General features: G+C 25.4%; 1 protein-coding gene across 2 annotated transcripts; it reads right to left on the bottom strand.

The window, feature by feature from the left end:
- Positions 1 to 12033: 12033 nt before the first annotated feature.
- Positions 12034 to 19084, bottom strand: LOC107471629 (QWRF motif-containing protein 7). Of its 2 annotated transcripts, none has more exons than XM_052254933.1 (5): positions 18567 to 19084; positions 15748 to 15984; positions 12969 to 13058; positions 12577 to 12687; positions 12034 to 12141 (listed from the first exon to the last, which is right to left on the bottom strand). In XM_052254933.1, the coding sequence occupies exons 1-5, from the start codon at positions 19065 to 19067 to the stop codon at positions 12073 to 12075; spliced, it is 1008 nt and encodes a 335-aa protein (XP_052110893.1). In that variant the 5' UTR covers positions 19068 to 19084; the 3' UTR covers positions 12034 to 12072. The 2 variants fall into 2 exon arrangements, with proteins under 2 accessions (XP_052110893.1, XP_052110894.1); XM_052254934.1 differs by having other exon boundaries at positions 12577 to 12684.
- Positions 19085 to 19599: the final 515 nt, after the last annotated feature.

Here is a 19599-nt window from a genome sequence, read left to right as displayed (position 1 = left end):
GGGTGCCAATAGACAATAATAAAGTGTAGATTGTCAATCCCTACTTTTTATTTGTTTTTTTTTTTTGGATTTAATTATAAAAATTAAAAATAACTAAAAGTTGTTTAGGCTTACCATTAAAGTAGTAATCATTGGAACTACCTCCATAAGATCTTGTAAGTACTGTTCTTCCTGTTTTGATGCGGTAATTATTTCTGTAACTAAATAAAGAATTCGTTCAACCTGCTAATTAACATTAATCCTATGATTAGTATGTCATTCTGTGTAAGAATAAACTTTATAATTTTATTATCATATTTACACACTACTGTGTATAGACAATGGGATTTAAAAATGTTTTAAAACATGAACTCAAAACATCTTATTTAATTATTTATGGTGTCAAATACTATTTTATCTAATCATATTATTATTACTATTATTATTATTTAATGAATAAAAAGATAAATTAATATTTATTAATACATTAGTATAAATAAATATCCTTCATCATAAATATGATTCTAAAATAGAAGAATCAAACCTGGGTTTTTTTAATTTTTTCGTATTATTTATATAGACACACCATAAATTAATTTTATTTGAATTTTTTTAAATAAATAAAAAATATATTCATTATTTTATACAAAAAATACAATTATTTAATTTATCATTTTATGTAATATTTTTTATTTTCACAATCAGTGTGAAAAAATAAAAAAAAGGTATAAATATTGCAGTTACGACCAAGGAAATTAAGAAAGTAAAAGTTTTATTACAATTTTGCTTGCAGGTCTAGTGCTGCACATGGATCGGATAATATTCACATATCTGCGGTAATTATCCACATCCAATTCGAATTTTGCGATATTATCTGATTCGCAGAGCCATCGGATCGAATCAGATCCAAACTGTATTATAGTAGGATCGGATTCTGGATTTGATAGTGATATCCGCAGATCCGATCCGTAAATCTGCATATCTCATATAAATAGCATAGTTTAAGAAAGTAAATTCTAATGTGATATAAATTTTAGTGTGTTATTTTATGAACTTTTTGATATATTGTTTTTAATTTTTTATGTTGTACTTCAACTTAGAATAATTAAACTTAAATTTTGTGTTATTCAAGAGAATTTTTATTGATAATATTTTAGGAGTAAATAAACTTAAATAGGTAAAAAAGGACTTTTCTGGATTTTTTATAAAAATAACCAAATAGAATCTTAAAAAATATATATTTTTTTTAAATTATGCGGATATACCTGATATCCAATCCGATCCGCAAGTATGCGAATCGGATCGGATCCAACCTGAAAAAATGCGGATATCGTATCCGATCCGATCCGATAAATGTAGTGCGGATCGGATAGAATTTTAGGGTATATCCGATCCGATCTGTGTGCAGTCCTAATAGGGTCTGCAAAATAGGGTCACTACAAAGAGCTTCTACTATTTTCGAGTTTCAACCGTTTATTGATATTTTATTTAAATTCAAATAAAATATCAACAAATAAAAAAATATAAAAATTTAAATTTTATATTTTAGATCAAACTTAAAAATAATATCTTCTTACAAAATTTTAAATTTAAAACAAAATTATTACTAAAAATTATTTTTTAACTGATTTGCATCTAAAGAAATAAAAAAAATATTACTAAAATATTTGATGTCGAAAATTTAGTATAAAGTACTACCCTTTAAATAAGATAAAAATTTAGGTGCAGTAAAATTAATAGCCAAAAAAAGTTTGATGATAATTTAGTCAAATCTATCAACTTATTTAACAACTCTTATCTATCAACTTCACATGAAATTATCTGTCCTTAAATTCCCACCTTCAAATAATTTCATCATTTCATGTTATTCTCATATGGGCATGCGCTCGATGAGAGTTCCGCGGCGGCGATCTTGTATCCTTCTGTAACCCATTATTCTTATTTCTTTAATGGTCCATTTACCGTACCACTTATGAGAGCCCAGTTCAATCTGTTGAACCCTTTTCGGTGATGGCTCTGCATTCCAATAGGACCACCTCCTCCTGGGTTTGGACCACAGCAACCGTAGGGTCTTCACCGTTGGTAGGACGGCGTAATCTAACTGATTCTATACTACTCAATTTGCGGTATACTATGTATATCTATGGTTTGTATGCTTCCTTATAATAGTGCTGATGATGTTGAAACTCATATGACATCTCAGTTATATTATGGTATATTATGGAAAATAATTTTATATTGAATTACATAATGTTACATATATTAGTAAAAATAATTATTTTTTATATTGACCGCGTGAATAGTTATTCAAAAAAATAGATTTGACTATACAACTATATAAAATACTTTACTCTATCTGTACATCAAAATTAATCTCTTGGATTATAATGCTTCTATCCAAACAAACAAGTAGTTTTCTTCTTATACTTTTATTTGTGCTTCCACTTCTAGTACTTCACATCAATTAAAGAAGTATTTTCCTCTAAAATCTTTACCGAAAGAGCCAATTTTTTATTAAATATTTTACAATCTTTGTGTTTGTTGTGTAGGACTATTCTAAATTAGAAATAATAAATACAGCCAATAAAGTATTGGGAAAGAAAAAATGTTGGTTTTTTAGTTATTTATTATCACTGTTTTTAAAACTAATTATTAAACTATTACTATTTTAAAACATATTACTCAATTGTCACTATTTGTATACAGTAAAATTCAAATAAAAAACTTAAGAGATGGAGAATAACCTAATTACTATTATATCAGATTGCTTCTTTTTATATATTATTTTTTTAAAATATATCACATAACTATATACTATATATATTTTTGAATTAATATATTAATTTAAAATATGTAATTAAATATTAATTTATATTTAATAAAAAAATTATTTTATACTCAGTTTTTCTTAACTGACCTTTTTTAATTGTTTAAAATTATTAAAACAAACATCAAATTTTATTAAACATTTATAAATTTTATGTCCAAAAGATTTAAAGGTTGATCTTGATCTTTGATGAATTTCAAAAATAATATAACCATTTATGCTGCATCATTCTATGAGTTTCAGTTATTGCTTGTTTGATCATTTCTTTTATATATATCCTAAATAACTTCATTTTGGGCTTGTTAAAATAAATAAATATATAAAGAGTCAACAAGGTTGTACCTTAAGATCGTGAGGCAAAGGCATTGGATTGGACAGTGCTAACAAATTCTTCTCCAATCTCCCAACTGATTCTTGATTTCTACCCTCCAATTTTTCCCATTCATTAAGAAAGGTAAGTTGTGGAATCACTATTTGATAAAGCTTGATCAGATGTTTGATATTTTGTAATTCAATTCTTTTTTGTGTTATCATCATTCTTATCACGAGAGTTCGAAACCATACACAAAAGAGTTGCATCTGAAATTAATAGAAAACAATTAATTAATAAGCAGCACTTATTAGATAGGATTATTGGAACAAAATAATAAAGCAAATATATTTATTATAATAAATATGAAAAAGTTGATATTTAAGGTTGGAATAATCCACTTAATTACACTGATTAAGTTTACGTCTTGGTGAAACATACCATACTATAGCTTTTATATTATTAATTTCATTACTCCAAATATCGAATAATCATGTTATATTAGTTTTCTCATCATTTAATTATATGTCTAACTTCAACGGGAATTAATCGATAATTTATCAATTTCTATTCTGACAACGTAAAATGAATTTTATGGAGAATGTTAGAGACCAAACATTTATAATAGAAAAACAATATAAAATTAAATAATATTAGCTTAAATATAATACAAATGTAAGAAAAATTTGTTGATTATGTAACGGTTTTTTATATTTAATAATAGAAATGACAATGGATTATCAAAGGAGAGTAAATAATCATTCATTATAATATCTATTTAATTATTTTTGAAAAATGTAGTAAAATTTTGTAAATTTTTTTCAATAAAAATATAGTAAAATTAACAAATTACAAATTATTCATATAGAATAGATAAAATGAAATTAATTTAAACAAGATATCAATAAATAAATAAAGCCTAACCACTAAATTATAAGCTCATTTGTACAATAATGACTATAGATAATATTAAAGAGACAAAAAATAGTTAAAATTTGTTTTATTTAATTTTTATTAATTAATAAATATTAAATAAGATAAATTTTTATTTTTTTTGGTTAATTTTTTTGTTACTAAATATTTTTTATGACTATTTACTATTAATAATACTCATAATTACGTTACATATGTACACAAACTTGAGAAATGTTAGAAAATCATAAAAATTTGTTGTTTTTTTATATTACTTTTAATTCTCAACCTAATTCTTTTAATCTAGTATCTAGCCTGATAATATATTTTATTTTATATTTTAAATATTAATGATTAACTGATGTCTAAAAATAATAAATTATAATAGTCGTCTAACATTTCTCTAAAAATTAATCACCAAATCAATTGTTCGTATAAAATTAATATTAAAATATAAAATATAAAATATTACGCAGTTATGGTGTCAAAAGCAAATCGAATTCTCTAAGTTGTGTTTAAAAAATTAAAAAAATTTGCAGTACACAAATCGGACCGTCCGATTTTTGTTTTAGACAATTAAAAAAAATTAATATTAAAATCGGACCATCCGATTTTTGTTTTCAAAATAAAATAAATAGTCCGATTTGTGTTCTTAATTTTTTTAATAAAAAAATCGGACAATCCGTTTTCTTCACTTCATAGTTCAGAAAAAAGGAAATGAATTCTCTCCAATTTTTTTTTAACACTTAATAAAATACAGTGTAATTTTTCATCTTTGATTCTCTAAGTGGGACCAGAAATAAATAAGAAAGAGAATGTGATGAATGATTAAATTAAACACTGCACATCATTCAGTTTTTTTCACGGAAGAGGATCCACTCCCCAGAAAAAACTGTCCTCACATTCATGTCTAGCACCACCCACTTCCATAACCATGCACAACATACACAAAATTTACATATCCAAAAAAATTGAGCCTAATTAGAAAGCTGAATTATTTTATAGCATTTTTGCTTAAACCCTTGGCTACTCTCTCTTACCTTTTTCCATTCACGCTAGCTCTCCTTTCTTTTTCTCCATTACTCCATGCAAAGTTTGTGTTCTATTTTTAGTTAGGCAACAAAGCAGCGCCAATACCCATTACTGTTTCAACAGTAGCACCATGTGATTTCACTAACCTACATGCTAGCACGAATTGCAACGCCATGTGGTTTGCTTTGTTCAAAATTCTCCCAAACAATTCGTATGAGATGAGCATGTTGGATCTTTAACTATATTACCCTATTAACACTTGTTTCCTTTACTCATGCATTACGTTGTTGCCAAAATATACACTTGCATACTTGGAAACTCTCTTGTATTTTTTTCTTACATTAAAATTAATTGTCTTTTATTTATTTAAATAAAAAAGATATATACACACGGTTTTTAAAAATATGAACAGAAACTATTTATCATCATCAATAGATACTCGAAATATCCAGCCATCGATAAAAAAAATCCCTAAAAGATGTTATCGGCAAAACAGTTAATAAATAATTTGAAAATACAATAAAAAAAATCAATAATTATTATATTTTTTATAAATGACAAAAAAAATTTATATTTAATAAATATTTTAAAAATATACAAAAAAAATTCAGAACAAAATTTAATTTCTAAATTTTTTTTGTTTTTTAAAAAAAATATGATAATTTACAATAATTTTTTAACATAAAATTATCAAATTTTAAGGATAAGAAAATCTTATTATTATCATATAAAAAAGATATAAGAGTAGTTTGATATTCAAACTTTATTCTTAAAATATTTTTTATTGTATATAAAACATAAAAAATTGTTATTATCATAATTTGAATTCTAATTTTTTTAAATTAAATTATAAATTATTTATCATCTCAATTAATTTAATTTTTATTATTTTTATTGGTATTTAACAAATAAAACAGTGAATCAATAGGTGCTAGGGTACCTATTGATACACTAGTTACATAAAACAGCTAAGAGTACCAATTATTGAAGTAGTGGAGTCTACCTACACAATCTCATTGTACCGCAATTCCACTAAAATTTAAATGCATAGTATTGCAGTTGTATTTAGACTATATATATTTAACTGCATCATCAGATTGCTTATACTTTATAGGAACCACAACTGCAATTTAAAACTTGACTTCTTTTTTTGTTCTTATTTTTTAAGAGACTAATTAATGCGTGAATATTATATATAGATTAAGGTTTAATTTAATAGTTATTTTTTTACAAATTCAGGTAAAATTTGTATTTTTAAAAATAATTTATAAAAGTTATAAGATTTGTATTTAATAAATTAAATTAAAAATAAATTTTAATAAGCATAAATAATAATAAATACGTTTTTTAAAGTAAATTTTAAAATTTTTAAAAATTATAATAAATATTAATATATGAATTAAATTTAAATACTAATTAATATATAAGATTATATTACACTTTTTAATTTTAATAAATACAAATTAATTTCTTTTAATGTTAAGAATAAAACTCGAATTAAAGACCTCTAGGTGAGGATGAAAATATTATCTCATTTTAATTATAGCTCGTTGACATAATGTCAACCAGCTATAGCTCTTCATCCCCATCTAAAAGTCTGAAATTTGAATAACACTCCTAACTTTAATAAAAAACGAAAATATTTAGTAATAAAAAAATTTAGCCAAAATAAAAAAATTTAGCCAAAAACAATCGTCTTATTTAATATTTATTAATTATTACGCTAATTAATAAATACTAAACAAAACAAATTCTGACTATTTTTTTTGTCTTTTTAACATTATAAAAAATAAATTTCAAGTCAATTTTCAAAAGCTACATACACAAATACAAAAATTTCTTAATTTATTAAACATAAAACTAGGTACTTATGCACCATCTTAAAAAATTTTAGCAAAACCAGCGTTAAAATCATACCTCAGCCACCCTTTTGGTACGAGGCAGGGTAAAGTGAGCTCTAGCATTGATAAAGCGCCACTGTAAAAGCCTGTTATGCAAAATCCTAAACCTATGGTATCCTTCTTCTTCAATTACCGAAGCTTTTTTTTGCTTCCAGTAATTCAACACCTTGCTGGCCACGCCACCGCCATTTGCTTTCGCCGGAGACTCAGACACCGCCTTTGGAACAAACCGAGAGCCAAGAGATGACCTTCCCGGCGACATTGCCCACGCAGAAGGCACCTTGGCACCCGAACTACTTTGCGGTGTTCTAGACGATCTTGATTTTGAACGGTTATTTCCGCTGAAGGAGCACCGTGAAGATCTGTGGTTGGGCGTTATGGCAATTTTATCCATGGATGAAGTTATGGTGTGGTTAAGCGTTTCCTACTAAGGGAAGGGATACGTACTGATGAGCGAGAGGGTTTTATTTGATGTTGGAAGCACGTTGATGATGAGGATATCTACACGTCACCATGCCATGCACAATAACACCTTTCTCCTTTTTTTTAAATCAAATATAGGGAGATCCGAACTCACAATCTTTTAAATGAACAATATGTTGGGAATAATACATCATTCCCTCTTGAGAAAATATCTTTGACAAAGAAATAAAATAGACACAATCACAACACAAGAATTTAACGTGAAAACTCTAATTACCGGAGAAAAAACCACAGTTGTTGTCAAATAACAACCAAAGAATATCACTATGTGAAAATTGTTACAACACATAGACTTCTTTCTCTCTAACACCGGCACCCCAGTACACCCACACTCTCAAAGCAAATATCTAACTACACCTCACAACACTCTCTAATAAAAGAGTACAGATGAAAAAAAAATTAGATACAAGCTTAAAGTGTTTCTGACTGATGCAAAAAAAATAGAGAACTTAGTCTCATATTTATAGCCTAGGCCACCTACTCCATTTGCTATCTTAAGCAATGTGGGACTAATTCAACCAAATCCTAACACAATAATGTTAGAGAACCAAGATGGTTTCAACCAAATGCTTCTGAGTGAATTCAAAACCTCTACGTGGATGGTGTTTATGTTAGACATTAGAATGTTTTTTTTTTTATAAATTGGATGGTTTTGAATCTATTTTTTTATTTGTCATGTTTTAGACATTTGAAAAAGGAAAGAGGGTGAAGAGACGGAAGCTAATTGAATTGGTTTCCGTAATTGAAAGGAACCAAGATGGTTTCAGCCAAAAACTAGCCTCTGGATGAATTCAAAACCTCTACGTGGATGGTGCTTATGTTAAGCATTAGGATGTTTTTTCTTTGTAAATTGGATGGTTCTGAATCTGTTTTTTTATTTATCATGTTTTAGGCATTTGGAAAGGGAAGAAGGATGAAGAAACGGAAGCTAATTTAATCAGTTTCAGTGATTCACGTTGTAATGATACTGAACGTATCTCCTCCTAATTTAAATGTAGTGAAACATTTAATAACCAATATTTTAAATCATTAATAAATAAAACTAATTACTATATTTATAATTAATTAAGTTATTCTATTTTTGGTTAATTTAGAGTTGGTTCTATATACTTTTTCATAATTAAAAGATAAAAGCTCATGTAAAAAAATTGATAAAAATAAATAATACTACATAACTAATAAATATGATTATTTTTTATCAATATTTGATTAGTAATAATTTGTATCTATATTTACAGATTATTTTACACATAAAAAATATATAATTTATATTTACAATTTTTAGAATTTTTTACATATAAATTCTATACACATATTTAAGTAATATTAAATATAATAAATATATAATTATATATATTATATATATAAAATTGTATCCTGTGAGATTAAAATTTTTATATAAAAATATAAAAATACATTCATAGTTATTGTAGTTATAATTATTATCTTCAATTTCTATCAAAATATAACTAATAAATAAATTTAAATAACTAAATTTCATATAACAGCAAAAAAGGTCACATAATTAAAAAAAACAAAGACGTATACTAGTGTTTATTATTTATCACATAATTCATATGGCACTCTGTTTTAGTTTTGCGTCTTGATCACATAATTGATAATATGTCAAGTTGGTTGCTATTGAATTGTTTATTTTATGACATTATGATAGTTGTTAATATTGGTTTATACCTAATTAGGTTTGGGTTTAAAAAGGGTTAAAAGATTTAAAGTTTAATTATTAAATCAATTTTTTTAAAACCAGAATTTTAAAGATAAAAATAATAGTTTTAAAAACAAACTAATAATTTAATAGTGAACGAAATTATGTGAGGTTAGAGGCTGATTTTTAAAAAATTAATTATAACTTTTGAGATTGGATTGGGTTACTTTCAAAGAATGGTTGATGAAAATTCTAAATGTTATCTGATAAAAGAATGATAGTCGTGAAACTGGTTTATGATGAGTTGTTTATTGGGAATCTATTGTTATGATAATTGCAGAAAAAAAGGGCTGGTGGTTTGTTGAGAAAGAGGGAATCTGAAAGGGTGGCATAGCTCGAGTTTTAGGCGAAGTGCTGTCGAAATTTTTATAAAATTTGGGATCTTATTTGAAATGTTATTTTAAAAGATTTAATTTTGGAAAGTTAAATTATTTGAGACTTATTTAGTTGGAAAAAGATTTATTCTATTTTGAATTCGATTTATTAAGAAAAGTATAATATTTTAAATTCTATCTTTTGAGAAGGGAGTTTGTTTTAAGTAATAATTTGAATCCGTTTTATTAAAAAAATGAATTTTTATTAAACGATAAAGGAGTTTGGCTATCTAGAAACTTGAGGCAATGATAAATGAATAATAAATAAGGTGATGCGGAGGTATGTATAGTTAAGCGGTGATGTGGATGTACGTTTAATAATATGGGGATGCAGAGATATGAGTAAGTAATCGGTGATGTGGAGGTAAAATGAAAAGAAAAAAAATAAAAAATTTTGAGTGAAATAAATAATTGAAATATATTATGATTCGTGAAAATGAAATGTGAATGGGTCTTGTGCCAAATTGCTAATGTGAAAGGGCCCGCCTAACTGATAGCCTGCGATTGCTAATACGAGAATGTTCGCCTAACTGATAGCACTGTTTTTTTACCGTGATGCCAAGATATTCTAACTGACATGGGTTTGTCCATGATGATAATTGTGCCTAATTGATACGGTAAAGAAACCATATTTGGAGTTCGCTCCAAGTAACGTCGGGTTGCGGGTAATAAACAACCGACGCATGAGCTCATGCCCTGCGCTAGAAACAGACATGCATCATAATGTTTGCGCATATGCATTTGGTTGTGTTTGATTGTATTACTTCTTTGTGATTGTGCTGTGTGTCTTATTGCGACTTGTTTGTGTGTTGAATTAAATCCCTTACTTGTGCTATTGATTTGTGAATGTATAGAGGTGATTAATAACTGTTTGTTGTGACTAAGAATTAATTAGGTGGTTAAGAGATAGTTGGTATGACAAGTTTTGTAAATAGAAATCTGTTGAGTTTAGAAATTTAAAAAAAAAATTTAATTATCTAAAGTAAAATTTAAAAGTATTTTCAAAGGTTTAATAAAAATTAGTTTTATTAAGTAAAGTTAATTATTTGCATCTTAATCATTACTTTTACGGTATTCTCATTCTCTATAGAGAACGCGTGGTTTGTTCTCACCCCAAAATCTTCTACCCTTTCAGTTACACAGATTCGAAGATTTAGTTTGAAACTGCGGGCGATTATTAAGTCTTATTTGAGTTAAGTTTATGTATTGAGAGTTGCTTTCATAGAATTTCATCACCTTTGTTATTTAAAATTTTATTTTATACAAAGGAATAGGAATTGTATCTGAGTCTCATTTGAATTCTTTTGTATAATATTTATCATTATTAATAATTATGTGATCATTATTACTTGTGTTCTTTGATGAATGATTTCGATTAATGAGAAACAAAATCTTCCATCATTTTCTTAAAAATTGAAACGCGATATGAACTAAAGGCTCAATATTAAATAATAAGTAAAAAAATAAATCAGTAACACCTCACTTTTAATACAATTGTGACGTACTGAAAATTAAGGTATTACAATTCATATCATACTCTATTTTCTTTTCTTGTTTTGATCCTATAAAATTTAGGATTTTTAAATTTTAATTTTGATTTCGAATTTTTTTAATGTATTCTAATTATGTGACTTTTTTTAATTTAGTATTTAAAGAAGTAAACCAAGAATAAAAACTATACTCATAACTTTAAATTTTCTATAATCAATAACTAGAAAAAAATTTCAAATACTGAAATAAACTTTTAATAACTTATAAAGATTAAAGAATTATTTAGACAAATACCAAAAATAATCACATAATTATATTTTTAAGTTTTTTTATAATTATGGTAAATCTAATTATTAGATATATTTAAATAAAAATTAAAGACAATGACTTTACATCAGAATTATAATAATAAATATTTTCTCAATAATATAATCAAACTTTTTAACTATTATAATTTTTATATTTTATTTCTATTTCTAACAATAAATATAGAGCTAATTTAATTATATTATATAAAAAGTTTAATCATAACTATATGAATATGCCGTTATTTCATATTTTAATATATATTCATATATAGATTATTTTTGCTGTTAAAACAGTATAGTTGCATGTATCTATATATGATGAAAAATTAAAAGTTCATGAACTATATTTTTCACTATTAATTCATCATTTATACTATCGTCTTAGCGGATACTATATATATTCATTAAGCCCAGTTTAATCTTTTTGATTATTTACTATATAACATAATAAACACAAAACAATTATAATTCAGTAGTAATTCTAAATTTATATAATTAACTTCAAAGGTCTACTATAATAACAATTATTGAATTATTTTATAAAATTGTGTGAGAAAAAATAAGAAACTAAAATTTAAATCAAATTACTACAATTCTTTTCATACATATAGATATAAACAATAATGACATTTCATATAAAATCCTATTAATTATGTAACTTCTTGTAGAATATTATTTTATCAAGTTTGCATGATTTTGTTTTTATTTTTCCAAATGCCAATATATGATGGATCAATGCCAATATTGGGCTCCGTTTTTTGTAAAAGAGATAAGACACACTTGAATGCTTTTCTCTTTCTCCTGTAAAAATATGGAAAGGGAAAAAAAATAAATTAGAGATAAATAAATAAATTGATTTTATTATAAAATTAATTATTTTTAATTAATAATTGGTCAAAAAATAGAAAATGTTAAAATATAAAAATTAATTGATTATTGGTTGAAAAAAATAATTCTCAACATTTTTCTCTAGTTGAATTTTCATAAATCAATGGATTATCATGCAAGTAAAATTTAGAAAATGTACCGACAACGAATTGAAGCAGCCATTTGCAGTTATATCGATACAATGATTTTTTTTATTCTTTAAATTAAAAAAATATATTATTTAAAAAGGAGTGCCAAAATAGACAATAAGGACTAAGGAGTTGATTGTCAATCCATACTTTTGTTTTGGTCTTTTTTCTGGGATTTAATTACAAAAAATAAAAATAACAAAATGATGTCTAGGCTTACCATTAAAGTAGTAATCATTGAAACTAACTCCATAAGATTTTGTAAGTACTGTTCTTCCTGTTTTGATGTGGTAATTATTTCTGTAACTAGATAAAGAATTCGTTCAACCTGCTAATTTCACAATAATCCTATAATTAGTACGTTATTCTATGTAAGAAACTTTATAATTTTATTCTCATATTTACACACTAATGTGTATTGTACAATGGGATTTAATTTAAAATGGTTTTAAAAAATGGACTCAAAACATCTTATTTATGGTGTCAAATGCCATTTTGACTATTATTATTATTATTATTTAATGAATAAAAAGATAGATTAATATTTATTAAACATTAGTATATATAAAAATCATTCATCATAAATATGATTCTAAAATAGAAAAATCGAACCTGAATTTGGAATCTCATGATCAATGGTTCAACGAGATTCATTACTTCAATGGCTGTGTTTAAGGCTTCATGCACAGACACAGTATTAACCTGTAAAGAGAATATATAATTAAATAAAAAATTATATGCTAGATACAAGAATAAGTAATATTAAGTAATCGATTTTTTTGGGCCAACATCAGTCAATTTTTTTATTATTTTAAATTTAGATCTTAAATCATTAATCATAAATTTTTATATTATAAATCTGAATTCTAAAATTAACTAACGTTGGTTATTTAATAATTTCGTATTATTTATAATAATTTTAATTTAAGATAGCTAGACACACCATGCAAAGTCAATATATAAGATATTTACTAATCAGTATATAAGATATTTACTAATCAATATATAAGATTAAGTCAACAATTTAATAATTTCGTATTATTTATATAGACACACCATGCAAAATTTTTATCGCAAGAAATTTACTTGGTGAAAACTTATGACTAAACCCTGTCATTATCCTAAGAGAGGGAGGTAAACCTTAAAATAGAAGATATTAGATTTATTTAATTTGTGTAAGTTTTTATAAAAAAAATATTTTAAAAAAAATTAAAAGATAAAAATAATTTTATGTTTAAATATCTTATATAAAAATATTTTTTTATTTAATAATTATGTTTAGATATAATAATATAAAAATAATTTTTTGTTTATTTATTATGTTAAACAAATTTTTTTATATAACTTCTAAATATTTATATTTTTTATTTTTTTAATATTTTTATTTTTACTATTAAAATTTTATCAAACACTAAAATAAATCTAATGACACCCAAATAAACATTATGTAATGAAGTTCTAATTAATCAGGTTTAGAACATTGAACTTAGTAAATAAACCTGTATCCGGCTCTTTCATGATGGATACTTCTGTAACCCATTCCTATTTCTTTAATGGTCCATTTACCGTACCACTTATGAGCTCCCGGTTCAATCTATTGAGCCCTTTTTGGTGATGGCTCTGCATTCCAATAAGACCGCCTCCTCCTGGGTTTGGACCACAGCTACCATAGGGTCTTCATTCCGCGTTGGTAGGACGAAGTTACGGTTTAGTAAAACTCTTTAAAAGGTGGAAAGTTAGGTCAGTTGATTTCACGTAACCGTTGATACTTGAGCGCCGTTACATGATTTGACTGGTTTGACTAAATTTTCATCTAACAGCTTTCAAATATCAACTTCACGTAAGTTTGTACCTTTTTAAAAAAATATTTGTATTTTTAAAAAATATAAACTCCTCGTTTTATGTTTGAGAAATAAAAAATACTATCTATTTATATTTATAATTTTTAAAAGATAAAAATGCTTTCTAAAAATAGTTTGTGTGTATTAAAATTAAAAATTTTAATATAATCTCATATATTTATTAATATTTAAATTAATTCTTATATTAATATCTATTATAATATTTTAAATTTTAAAAACTATTTTATTAAACGTATATATTTGTTATTGTTCATACTTATTAAAAGTCATTTTAATTTAACTTACCAAATATAGATCTATAATTTTTAAAAAATTATCTTTTAAAAATTAATTTTTTTAAACTATTTCTAAAAAATAAAAATTTTACCTACCCAAATCATAATCTATTTATGTTTTCGAAAATTGTATATACAATACTATATTACTGAATTTGTGGTACTCTATATATCTATGGTGTGCCTACTTCCTTATAATGGTGCTGAGATAACATTATGAGTTGTATGTTCAGATGAGATGTTGAAACTTATATGACATCTCAGTTATATTATGCTATATAGCTGTGGCATGTCTAATTCTTTTGTGTGATTAATTTGTCAAAATTGAAATTTTATTATTTAAGAGTTTAATTTGTTGTTCCTCCATAAATTACTATATGTATAAGATGAAATTTAAACCCTTAAATATATATTTAAATAGACTAATAAACTAACTACAAATTTGTTGAAATTAAGGTTCTTTAATTAGAATATAATGCTCATTCATCATATACAAACAAACAAATAGTTTTCTTCTTTTACTTTTATTTGTGCTTCAACTTCCATACTTCTCAATTAAAGAAGTATTTCTTCTAAATTCTTAACCAAACGAGCCAAATTTTCATTTGATATTTTGCAATCTTTTTGTGTTTGTGTAGGACTATTCTAGATTAGAAATACTAAAAGTAGTCCGTAAAATATTAGGCAAAGTAAATACTAAAAATTAGTTATCAAATTAACCATTAAGTATTTATGTATATTATATATTAGCCGCACGCTATCTTTCAGCGGATATATCAACCGCTGTTATTCATTTGGCAGCGGTTAAAAACCGCTACTATTCCTATGAATAATCGCTATTATTTGTCGGATATGGTGTAGTGTTAATAGTGTGAGATTATATCCAATTGTGAGAAATCACTCTTTCTTCTTTTGATGGTTAAGTGCTGGCAAAAAAACACTAAAATTAATGCCCCTAGACTTTTCTTTATATATATGTCGTCATATATTTTTTAAATAATGTAATTAATGACTAAAATAATTAATTATTTTACTAAAAAATAATTAAATTTATTTACAGCAATATAACTATTTTTTATAAAGAAAAAGAATTCTTTTAAACAAAGAAAATTAAAATAATAAAAAAATTAATTATTATTAAATTTGTAACTTTTATTATTTTAGTTCAATAAGATATTAATTATTATTAAATTCATAACTTCTTTACGACTTGTTAAAATAAATAAATAAATAGAGTCTCCACAAGGTATGTACCTTAAGATCGCGAGACAAAGGCATTGTAGTGGATAGTGCAAGCAACTTCCTCTCCAATCCCCCATAAGATTCTTGATCTCTTAACTCCAATTTTGCCCATTCATCAAGAAAGGAATCTTGCGGAATCACTATTTGATAAAGCTTCATCACATGTTTGGCATTTTGTAATTCAATTCTCTTTTGTAATATCATCTTTCTTATTTGGAGAGCTCGAAACCATACAGAAAAGAGTTGCATCTGAAATTAATAGAAAACAATGATAGGATTATTGGAACATAATTATGAAGCAAACCAATATGTAAAAGTTGATATCTAAGGTTGGAATCCACTTGCACCAATTAGGTTTACAAAAATGCTATTCGTATATTAAAATTAGTCATTAAAGTCAATTACTAATATATTTATGTATATATACATATATAGTTTAATTTATTTTTTATATTGATAGTTAATTTTAATGACTAATTTTAATGTACATGTAATATAATCGTTAAATTTAGATGCTGGTTAATTATACTATCTAATAGCTTTTATATATTATTAATTTCATCACTCCAAATATCGAATCATGTTATATTAGTTTCTTATTCAGATTCATGACTAATTTCAGCTGGAATCATTTAATAATTTCTCTACTTCTATTATCAACATAAAATAATTTTTTTTCGAAAATACTAGAGCGCCAACATTTTTAATAGAAATTGTTGATAGATTATAGTAGAAAGGTAGATATTTATAGTAGAAGTTAGTTAGATGTTTTTGAAAAATAATTATTCACTATAATATCTATTTAGTTGTTTTTGAAAAAATATAGCAAATATAGTTTAAAAGATATCTTTATCAACATATTTAAAAATTAGAAACAGTTTTGATAGTTTACTCTATATTTTCTAAAGAGTGTTGGACTCAAAGAGTTGACATCATTTCACAATAAAACCATTTGAAATATATCTTGAAATGAAATTGGAAACATCTTGAAATAATGGAGGTGAAATTTTTTGAAAGAAATCAGAAAATTATAATTGTAAAATTCTCAAATGTCTCTTTATAAAAGCTAAATACGTCAACTAAATCAATTTTAAACAATAATAACACCTATTTAGATTATTAAAATTAAATGAATCACCAATAACATTGTAACCATTTTACTACTCTAGCTATAATAATAATATGGTATAAGTTTATAACTCTAAATCACTAAAATAAATTATATATGTATTATCCTACACAATAACTAATAATACCAATTATAATAATTAAAGCTACAATTTTATACTAACATTCAAGTGATGTATTTGACTAATTCTGAAGCATATATTAACTTGTTCGATTTACATGCATATGACTTTTTCAATTCATTTTAAATTTATATAATTATTATTTGAAATTAATAGTATGTATTATGTTAAAATTAATTACTTTTTATCATATAGTCACCAAAAAAATTACTTTTTATCATATAAATGTTTGAGAATATGAAACAAGTAACTATTGTTTAACTCTGTTTTTTAATTACTCTTTTTGGTATAAAGAAAGTTTAGGAGATCAACACTTTTATTAAAATTTGGCCAGCACTTAATCATAAAAAAAAGTGAATAATTTTATATCATTAAATGTAATTTTACATCATTAAAAATATTAATGATAACTAATTAATGGCTACAAATCACAAAATTTGCTGGTCCCTAACACTGCATTAAGTGAGACCACGAATAAAAGCGTAACCAATAAAAATGGAATTTAGGAGTGCATTTTGGTCAATTTTTTTGTCTTTTATTTTGAATTTAAAAAGATATCTTTACCTGTAAGACTGCAACTGCAAGATTAATTTTGGTCTTTATTCAATTTGTATAATTACATTATAACACCTCTTTTAAATTCAGTCATTAGATCTTTTAACTACAAAAATGAAAAGTGCATATTCAGATTTTTAACTGGAATGTTGTTACTCTTTACTCTCCATTACCCCATGCAAAGTTTGTCTTCTATTTTAAGCTAGGCAACAAAGTAGCGCTAATAGCTATTATTTTTGCAATGCCACGATGTCGTTTCACTCTCCCAAATGCATGCACAAATTGTAACCCCACCCATGTGGTTGGTTTCACTCTCTATTGCCAAATCTTCCCTTTAATCACGCATTGGGGTGTTGCCAAAATATCACACTTGCATATTTTGGAAACTCTCTTAGATTTTGCAACATTGAGAATTATTTATTTTTTATTTATTTAAATAAAAAATCATGACATTGATATATACACATAATTTTTATATATGAACAGCAGCAAGTATTATTATTATTATTATTATTATTATTATTACAAGTAAGAGTAACGAGTAATATGTATTAGGTACGTATTTAATTATTTAATTTATTTTAAATTTTAGACTTTAAATAATAAATTATTAATCCTAAATACTAAATTATAAACCTAACTTTAAAGTTAATTTATGTTGGTTTACTAAAAATTAGTTTTTTTATATTTTTTATTTCAGTGAATGTTAAATAATGCATAGTATTGTTTATAGTAACATTTTTTTAATTTATTTTTAGTGGAATTAGTTTTTTAAACTAATATCAGTTCATTTTTTAATTTTAAATTTTTTAAAAAATAAAAAAAAATTATGATAATAAAAAATGAGAAAGTCTAGAGGACCAGCATTTTTGTTGAAATTTGACCACTATTTAACCATCAAAAGAAAAATGATTAATCCTACATCATTAGATGTCATCTCACACCATTAAAAATATTAACGATGGCTAATAAATGGTTAAACATCACAAATTCTTACAGAATATTTGGTGATTTATTAGAACATACCTCGGCTACAGTTTTGAAACGAGCCATGGCAAAGTGAGCTCTAGCATTGATAAAGCGCCACTGTAAAAGCCTGTTATGCAAAATCCTAAACCTATGGTATCCTTCTTCTTCAATTACATAAGCTTTTTTTTGCTTCCAGTAATTCAACACCTTGCTGACCACGCCACCGCCATTTGCTTTCGCGGGCGACTCAGACACCGCCTTTGGAACAATCGGTGAGCCAAGAGATGACCTTCCCGGCGACATTGCCCACGCAGAAGGCACCTTCTTCATCATGCCTGGCGGTGACGTGGTACCCGAACTACTTTGCGCTGTTCTTGACGATCTTGAACGGTTATTGCTTCTGATGAATCTTTTGCTACTCGAGCTAGGCTTCCTCGGTGAAGATCTCTCGTTCGCCGTTATGCTTCCACTTCTGCTCCGGACGAGCTGCGATGCCACCATAACTTGGCTACGTCGAGAAGGAAGAGTGTCACGTGTACCGCGTGAAGTTATATCCATTGAAGAGATATATAGCATGTATTTCGCACGGTTAACCGTTATAACTACTATGTAATGGGATATATATTGATGAGCGAGCGAGTCTCAGTTTGTTGGAAGCACGAAAATCAAGAAAATTGAATACACGTCAGCACTCCATGCACAATAATACCTTTGTCCATATAGAAACTAGAAATTGTACACTGTATATTATAAGTTACTATAGTACTATAATAATAAAATTTTGTGACAAAAATAAAAAACTAAAATCTAAATCAAATTTATTTCAACCTGTTATGGCTTTCGCTGGCGCGCTTCCAAAACTACGCTACGTCACCACGCTATGCACAATAAGTCAATAACACGTTTGCCTTTAAAATGGATCAAATTTATCGGATCAATTGGTTTATTAGACTTAATTGGACAAATTTTTTTTAAAAATTTTAAAAAATATAAATGTTTACATTTTTATTACAAAGACAAATAAATTTTTTATTAAATTAAAATATAAATAAATTCCTAAATTTTATAATTAGAAAATACATAAGTGATA

Source organism: Arachis duranensis, chromosome 10, assembly GCF_000817695.3.
Source record: "Arachis duranensis cultivar V14167 chromosome 10, aradu.V14167.gnm2.J7QH, whole genome shotgun sequence".
NCBI classification, from domain to species: domain Eukaryota; kingdom Viridiplantae; phylum Streptophyta; class Magnoliopsida; order Fabales; family Fabaceae; genus Arachis; species Arachis duranensis.
This window is presented reverse-complemented; position numbering and strand designations above follow the sequence as displayed.